General features: G+C 35.4%; 1 protein-coding gene across 6 annotated transcripts in view; it reads right to left on the bottom strand.

Moving 5' to 3' along the window:
- BCAS3 (BCAS3 microtubule associated cell migration factor) overlaps positions 1-9,424 on the bottom strand; it is a 575,284-nt gene that overhangs the window by 316,235 nt on the left and 249,625 nt on the right. For all 6 annotated transcript variants that reach the window (XM_024757571.1, XM_024757569.1, XM_024757570.1 and 3 more), the window contains exons 17-19: positions 5,270-5,397; positions 3,113-3,278; positions 1,044-1,144 (exon numbers count right to left, since the gene is read on the bottom strand). In XM_024757571.1, coding sequence (XP_024613339.1) covers positions 1,044-1,144; positions 3,113-3,278; positions 5,270-5,397 — 395 coding nt within the window. The remainder of the gene's footprint in view (positions 1-1,043; positions 1,145-3,112; positions 3,279-5,269; positions 5,398-9,424) is intronic.

Consider the following 9,424-nt stretch of genomic DNA (forward strand, 5'->3'; position numbering starts at 1 on the left):
CCTTTTATCTTTTAACACCTGTCTCCTGAATTAGATACTGAATTCATTGAGGACAGAAGCAACATACTATTCTCATTTAAACCACACGTTCCTGACACATAGAAGTCACTCAATAAATACATGAAGAAGAATCAGTGAGTTCTATTATACAAGAGAATGAGACTGCCAACTATTTGTTACAATTATAGAGTTTCGTAACTTTAGAGCAAAGTCAATACACTTTCTGTTTCCGGTATAACATATAACACACTATAAACATAAAATAAAATTGTTTCACAAATATTTTACTTCATGCTGCATAATACAGCTAGGCAAGAAATGAAGTCTGATTCAACAAAACTCCATTAAAAACATGTCTGTTGATTTTTAGAAAGTTTCTTAAAAACATGCAGTACTCAGAGCCATCAAGTAAAATTAAGGATCCAGTGAATTCTACAAAATTGAATTATAACTGTAAAGAATTTTTAATTCTATGACCATAAACTGGATAATAAATATTAAATTATCTTTTCAAGCCTCACCTACAAAGAAGGCTGTTTCTAGTTCAATCTACATTTTTTCTCCTTAAGTAAAAAAAGAATCGAGATCAATCTCTACAAATGTTAGGGCTTAGGTATAAAAGTAAACAAACAAAATCCTGATGGAGCTGGAATCACTACTTCATTATTGCAAGTAAAATTCCACAAAGCGAAAAGCCTGCTGATATAATTTTCACAATGAAAAGTGCTTAACTTTTTTCATGTCAGAAATAAATTCCAATTTCATGAAACTTTATTATATCCTAGTATCCTCATTTTTTAAAAGAAATTTTGAGCCCACCAGATACCTCATGGCCAGGGAATGTGAATAGCTAGAGGCATACTTAATGTGTGCTAAAGCTTATGGTATACATTTGTATTAAACATCTTACTTGCCTCAGTCTGATTACTTATGGCCTCTGGCCTATGGACCAGTGGTAATATGCACGGTCACATTAAAAGTCAGCATTTTAAAATGAAAGCTCAAAATACTCTATGGAAGGAAAAAAAATGAGAACTACTCACGGCCAGCAAGCAGAAACTGATAATACTGTACTGCATCTGCAGCGAGGAGCAGAGGGTGGTTTGCATTAAATGGTGGTTGCAATTCATTCCATTGAGGAGTTCTAAGGAAACAGCAGAAGAATATTAATATTCAGGCTTAATAGATGGGATGTAAATCACCATCACTGTCACCACTTACAGACATTGATATAAACTCACACTATCTTTGTAATCATTAAAATGAACTTGTTGGAGTGCTGAAACCTGAAACACAAGGCCATCTGCTTAGAAAGAATAAAAGGTGGCAGTGAGTCATACAAATTACATACAGCCAATATTAGTTTAAAGCAGACGACCCTTCAATACGATAGACAAGACATTCAAAACATTGAACAGAGAGGAAGTGTGGAATTCAAATGTCACAACTAATTTTTACCTAATTTCTGACACTTGTTAGAGCTCTCTATTCTTAGAATATGTATACATTTTAAAATAAAATAAAAGCAGATAAAAATGGCTTAAAAAAACGCAGTTAATGGTTGGCTTATGAAAGACCTGATTAGCATCTGAATGCCAAAATAAGGCACTTATTTCAATGATGGTGCAGTAATTTTAATTATATCTGCCCATTCCTAAAAGCTTGATAAATAAGATATTGTTCAGATCAATTCAGTGCAGTAAAGTACTAGTAAAGAATGGTAGAGCCTCCAAAAATCAATATAAGAATATTTTAAAATGTCATAAGGAGAGAGATCATTTTCATATCCATTTTTGTCTGTTTCCTTCCATACATGTCAGGACCAATTTTTTGGTCCTATAGGTCCTCCTATACTATTGTACACTATATTGAACGGATTTTATCCTAGATCTTATTTCTCCATCTTTATACTAGATTACAAAGGTTCTAATGATTATGTTCTTTTGAGAAGGACTCTAATTGTTAATAAACATTTTTATAGTGATAAGCCATTATATCTTGGGGAATCACTTTAAAGGAAACCTTCCAATATATTTATATTAGTTTCCATTCCCCATAATGGCTATCTCAATGTACTTTCTACTTGCAGTGAGTATGAGACTGGAAATAGGGGAAGCACTAAAGCTCTTTATGTGGGATAGGAAAAAAAAACAAGTCCTAGAAAAGGTAACTCAAAGATGCGAGGAGAAAGAAGTTCAAAGGGAGGTCTTCTCCAAGGTATACACCAAAGACAACTGAATACATAGGACCACACAAAAATCTGTACATGAATATTCTCAGGAGCATAATTCATGACAACTAAACTGTGAAAATGCCCATCAACTGATGAATGGATAAACAAAATGTGGTATATCCATGCAATGGAATATTATTTGGCCATAAAAAAGGAATGAAGTTCTGCTACATGCTGCAACATGGATGGACCTTAAAAACATTATACTAAGTAAAGGAAATCAGATGCAACAGGTCACATTTTGCATGATTCCAATTATATGAGATGTCCAGAGTAGGCAAATCCAGAGACGGGAGATAAACTGGTGGTTGCCTAGGGCTGAAGAGTTGAAGGAAAATGGGGGCGGGGAGGGGATGACTGCTAATGGGTACAGGATTTCTTTGGGGGGTGATGAAAATTGATTGTGGTGATGGATGCACGACCTAGTGAAAATTCACTTTAAGTGGGTGAATTGTATTATATGTATTACATGTAAATTATATCTCAATTAGAAAAGGAATGAATTATAAAAAAACACAACAGGGATAAATCAAAATAATTTTGCTGGGAGAAAAAAGACAAAAAGACTATACACTCTGATTCCATTTATATAAAATTCTAGAAATTATAAACTGATCTATAGTGACAGAGAACAGACCAGTGGTTGCCTGGGGCTCAGTGGGTTAAGAAGGGATAAAGGGGGGCAGGTGAGAGATTAGAAAGAGGCATAAGAAAACATTTGAGGTGATGGATATATATATAATGTTACTTATGGGGATGATTTCACAGCTGTATACATACGTCGTCAAACCTTACCAAATTGTACACTTTTAATATTTTATATCTCAACAAAGCTGTTAAAAAAACCCCAAAAAACAAAAAAACAAAAAGAGATACTACCTAACCAGAGTCCAGCTGGCTCGGGGAGATGTCATCATTTCCAGTGGGGTGTCATCGCTGATCTTGGGTGCAGTGCTAAGCGGTCGTGGCTCCATCATGTGCTCCACTAAGTTCCCGTAGCAGCTAATAATGTAGAGGGATTCAACTACAACTTGTTTGGACTGATCTACAAAACAGGAAAACAGATCCTGGATATGTGATATTGGCATAAAAGGAGCACAGCATCATTTTTACAAGTTATTGACCCTTCAGTCCGTTCCTGAGGTTGCTGAGAGAAAATAAGAAGGCAGGAACTTTTTCACATGGTGCCTGCTCCTTGCCTAAAAATTGTCTCTTATAAGTAGATGCTAACAAATATGAAAAGTTCTATGCTATCAAAATATTTTTAAATTTAAGCAATTAATTTCAAGAATGACATAAATATACTCAAAATTCTAGTATGCTCAAACAATATTATATAGTCTTTTGTATTTGCCTGCAGCGTAGTAATTTGTCCCACATTACGAAAAATGAACGGTATCAGGTGGGACAGGGAAGGACTGACAGAAAAGGAACCCTGTATGGACTAAGATTTAGTTACACTGGATGCACCAACTCAACTGCAGGAGAGACCCTTTGCCTAAATCAGCCTAACTTCTCATCTACTCTCTCAGAAAACTTCCTCCTTTAAATTTCTGGATTAAAACAAACAGACAAATGAAAAACACACACACGTCCTCCTCCCCCAAATCCTTGTCCTTCTTTCCTCTCAATCCTCTTCCTTCTTTCCTCCCACGGCAAATGAAGACCAGTCATAGTTTGAGGTCAGGTGCTGAATATGGATCTAATCAAATGACTTTATAAGGAGTACACATGTCCTCACTACCAAACCAGGTTTAGTCCTCTATCTTGGGTTTTACAGTAAACTTAGGAGCATATAAAATCCCTCATGAATGCTGGGTGGGTTACCTTATCTCTATGCCAGAGGACTGGATTACAGCTGCTTTGAGAAAATGGCTAATGACCAGTAGTGGGACATAAAGGGGTAGCAAGTTAAAAGGGTAATTAGAACAGAAGCGAGAAGCATTTGAAATCGAGCTTCACAGAGGGTTTTAACTAGTAACAAAAAGTCATTTCGATAGCATCATTAAAGCTGAGGAGGTAACAAAAAAATAAAGATGGGATAAGAAAATGGAAGGCTTGCATACTTTACTGTATCCTCTCCCACTTAGGTAAAGAGCCTGCTGTGCCTGGGATCCTATTTCCAAGGAAAGGGCCACTGAAAGGCGATAACAAGGGAAAGGGCTGACGTCTGACTGCCAGTATTAAGCGTAAGGGAGAGCCATTTTGCCAAGAACAATACAGCCTGTGGAACCTGTCAGAAAAGTGCCTCACTAACAACTCGGTTTCTGACCTACTTTAATAGTATCACAATAATAAGAGGAAATTTTTAACACTCAAAATTAAACACTTGGTCCACGAATGCAGGCACTCTTTTCTAAACAGAAACAATGAGGAATCACATACTAAAAGAGTAATTATATAAGTTGACTCTGGTGGTCAAAGGAGAGATTTAAAAAACAACAACAACAACACTATGTAAGTTCAAAGGGACAACGGTCACCATAAAAGATGATTCTTATTTCTGAGCGGGAGCCTGTTTTTATCTTTTAATTTATAACATGGCAGAGCTGTTGCAGATTATTTTTTAAGGACAGATTTAGCATTAGAAAACCTGGGTTCAAACTCTGATACCATAACCTACTAACTAGTGATCTTAGCTAAATTATTTAAACTTACTGATCTCAAATTCTTCATCTCTAAAATAGGGATAACAACGTTTTTCCTCTCCACACTTTATAGACAATGGCATGAAATTAGTTTGAGAAAAATGTAAAAGCTACATATAATGGTATGGAATTGACAGCACTGAGAACACCTGTATATTGTCACCAGCAAAACAAAATAAAAACACTCAGTGGGCAATTTATTCCACATTTACAGTGAGAGGATAGCCTGTCTTCTTGAGACTTGAATAGTTGAGGAGAGACATGCTAACTGAGTGGGAAAATTTTTTTCTATTGTTGGGCTCAAGATTATTCAAAGAGAACTGCTCTGAATTTTCCTCAAGAAACAAAAATTACAAATGGCAAGTTTAACTTCAATAAAAATACATACCTTTTTCTCTTTTCAGACCTGCATTATTTGCAAACCACGATCGGGATGTCCCAAACGTCGCAGCCACGCAAAATTCTCCGCCCATTGATTTGCTGGGTGAAATTTGTGGTGGTGGTGGCTTAACTTTGCTTAAAAAATAAAATGATAGTAAAAAAAGAAAAATTACCATGATAAAATCATGGTCCTTGATAAAATGACATATTTCCCTTAAAATCTGCCCCTAAGTATTCAAACGCTCCCATGTGGACATGCATTTTACTGTAAGTATAACTGGTGGTTGTGAGACTGTGATCTGCAGTAAAAGTAAAACTAGTTCAAAGCTCCAGAGTATTATCAGAATAGCAACTTAGACCAAGAAAAATTAGCTTCTTTTTGAAGAATGTGCTGGCAAAATCCAAGTCAACCCATTTGAGATAGATAACATTTCCCTGGATATTTCAAAGTGGAACAGTAGAACCAGCAAAAACATCTCATAATAATAGAATAGTTTATCAGTTCACTTCAATATGTAAAATGTGGGACTGACAATACAGTTGAATGGAGACAGCATGTATGAAAACACGAGATGATACAGAATGGAATCCTGACAATGCTCTCAGACATATATGTATGGTTAGACAATGTCTGGGGAGTAGACCTAAAGATCTAGGGCGATTACAGTCACTGATCTTCCTATTTCTTGTTTATTTTTTCTTTGTGGATTTGTGAAGATGATAGGTCAATTTTTATTCTGCTTCTCCTATGTTTGGAGACACATTAAGTAACTCCTGATACTTCACATAACTACCATAAAAAAGTACTTGCTGTCCTCTTTGTTTACCCCAAATCAGCTTTCAGCTTCTAATACCATTGACTTCTGATATCAACCTTTCATATTCTTGCAAATCCTATATCTCTCTTCTCTCCCAATTTGTCAAAGACTGCCCCAAAGTTCCTTAGCAATTTTGTCAGGCACCTTAGAGAAATGGTGTATTATTGTCTCTGACTCGTAGACCAGGAAATAACCCCACTGTACACTGGTCGAGATCACAGCCCAGTCGGAGCACAAGAATAATGTTTCGCCGCTGCTAGTCAGTCTCCAATGTCAAACAACATTATTTCTACCTTCGTTTGCTCACTATCCTTTATCTCTTTATCTTTTAATGAAGTACGGTTAGACAGAGAAAGACTGGGTTTTGGAGCCAGGTGGAAAAATCCGAATCCCAGTGCTGCCACTTTTTTACCTGTGTGGATTTTGATTAGGTTATTTAACCTCTCAGTGCTCAGACAACTAATATATAAAATATATAAAACAGAAAGACAGCAATGCCTACCTCTTAGGGTTATTTTAAGCTTTACAGCATTTTATTTGTTCTCAAAGTGTGGTCCCTGGCTAGTAGCACTGAGAACCTCTTAGACATGCAAATATTCATCAGGCCACACCCCGCTCTGGAGGTGGGGCATGACAATCTGTGTTTTTAATAGCCCTCCAGGAGATTCTGGCACACGTTCAGGTTTAAGAACCACTGTATTAGGTAACGTGTAGAAAGCGCTGTGAATTCCCATATCACAGAACTCAACGCTATCTCCTGTATAGCACACAGCCTTCAACTAATTTTCAAAAAATCAGACTTCACTTTGGCAATCTCATTTTCCAGGTGTTATGACACCTGAAATAGTCTCTCACATATTTTATTTCCTGAGCCTTCTGTTTTGATGCCTTCCTTGTAGGGAAAGCAAAAAGTCTGGATCAGAAACCACTCTGCTTGGTCTCTCTGCCTTTGACCAAATTCATGTAATGCACATTGCCGTATATGCAAAGGCCTCTTCTTTCCATCATTAACATTTCTTAAACACAACAAGTTATTACCCATAAAAATCACATCCATGCCTAAATCACCAACACTAGTCACAGTCAGACTTCCACTGATAGGGAATAAAATGACAGTTTTTTTATTTTTAAGTTTCTGTAAGAAAATGCATCTGTTTCTACCAACAATTTCACGTTTTCCTTGCTGCATTTGCCACAGCTGCAATAACCTTTGCAAAACCAACAGAAGACTCCCCTCCACCTACACCTGAACAAACAAGCACCTTCCCTTGGTTTCTGGGTAACTGGCACCAGAATTGTTCTTTCTGGTTATGATGCTCTCTGTTGTACTACCTTAGAATGTAAATTTTCCTTCAAAGCCTTTATTTCCATCACTGAAATGCTGTAAGTTCCTGTAACTAGCATCTTTTAACTTCCATTGGTCAGTTTTTGGAGGCTGGAAGGCAGAGGAGAGAGGAAAAAAACATTCCAAAATTTTTTGAAAGGTGTTTCAACTGTGTGACTATGTTTTTACTAGAATCACCATCAAGCAACAATGATCCCACAAAATGTACAAGTTCAAAGTTCTTTGCAAATTAATGAATGCTATTTTTGTTTTTGTTTTTAAATCATGTGGTAAGCAACAAGACAGAAAACAAGTAGCATGCCACTTCTTAAGAGAGTCTATGGTGCATCTACGGAATGCATCCTAAATAGATTTAAAAAGTTGCTACTGGGCCACTTAGCTACCTTTGTAATATAAAAATCAATTTAGTCTTTAGCCAAGCAAATATATATATTTTGTATGTTTATTAGCTTACAGTCTAATCAGTTAATGTCAAAAGCTAAAGTCTTTTAGGCTTCTTTAATGTTATACATAACTCAGCTTCTGAACACACAACTAAAAAGCACCAACACAGTATCAAGTTACATAAACTCATTATCTCCTGCAGAGAATAAGTATCTTAGGTTAAAAGTATTCTTAAAATTATGAAAAAATGTTCACTTTTATTCTTATACTTCATTATTTCTTCTTGTTCTTCTGATAGGGCCTTCATAAATCACATTAGTACAAGTTTGTGTTTAATAAGTAATTAAAAGGTTTTTATCCCTGAAAATAACTTGCTACCTCCTGCATGACACAGTGCTGTGTATTGGGTATTTAGCATATTTGGTGAACATATTCATAACAAGTTATTTCTATCATCAACCTACCTTTGGAATGACTGTGGTATTTAAGCAAAATAGAAATTTAAAATATGTGCTTATGTATACAAGATTTTCAGAAAAATAAAAAGGAGAAATAATCTAAAGAAAAGATTATTATTATTAAAGTATTTTCTATACAAAATACCCAAAGGGAGAAAATTTAACATTGATTCAATTTGCCCTTTATTCTAAAATTTTAAAAGACCAAGACCAGGAATGTTGGGTGGAAGCAGAATTGAACTTTTTCCACAATGACCCAGAATATTTCTATTGCAAAATCACCTTTTGTCGGCAGAAAGATAAAACATTGAAAAATGATACATACGTGAAAGGAACAAAAGAGAAAAGTGCTAGCCTTGCAAATCATGCTCACTTATAGACTGGTGACCCAACCATTTTAGGAAAGCATTCCAGTACTAGCCTTTTTTTCTTTCTTCCTCTCAATATCTCCCTTTATCCTCTGAAAGAGACAATAAATCCTATTACAAGACATTTGCAAGTATAAACGAATACCTCTGGGTGTTTATTAATTTATTAAATTAATAATTGATATAAAAAATAAAAATTTTCAATGTATATGGGGGTCCAGAAATTCAATTGTGTTGTGGTTATAAATGAGTACAAAACATACTGATAGTGCTGGTGGACTCCTTTCCACTGAGAACTCCTGCTCTTTACCCTCCTGAGCCATAAATAATCCCATGTTCAAAAATTAAAAGAAAAATTTGCCTTAACTTGTGAGCAAAACATAAAGAACTATGGAATGAATTCAACCTTCACCACATCAGAAAACATCACATTTACTAAACTTGATACAAGACACAACATAATCAAAAGTAAAATTAATGTACAATGAAAAAAACAACAACAAATAAGGTGCTGAATTAAAACTGAGGAGTTTAACATTTTGTCATTTCTTCTGGGAGACCTAACCATCTAACCATAGAATGAGAATCATTTTTAATGCCATCAGATGTTCTATGGACATTAACATGATGACATCTTTAAAAATATTTACGAAGACTATTGAAGTTACCCATTGGCTTTTTCTGTATTATATAATTCAGTCAGAGAAACATATTGAATTTCTCTTGCCTGTTTTTTTTTCTCCACACTCTACTGCGAACAGAAAAAAAAAAAAAAAAAAAAAAAAAAAC

Source organism: Neophocaena asiaeorientalis, unplaced genomic scaffold, assembly GCF_003031525.2.
Source record: "Neophocaena asiaeorientalis asiaeorientalis breed wild unplaced genomic scaffold, Neophocaena_asiaeorientalis_V1.1 scaffold327, whole genome shotgun sequence".
Classification (NCBI taxonomy): domain Eukaryota; kingdom Metazoa; phylum Chordata; class Mammalia; order Artiodactyla; family Phocoenidae; genus Neophocaena; species Neophocaena asiaeorientalis.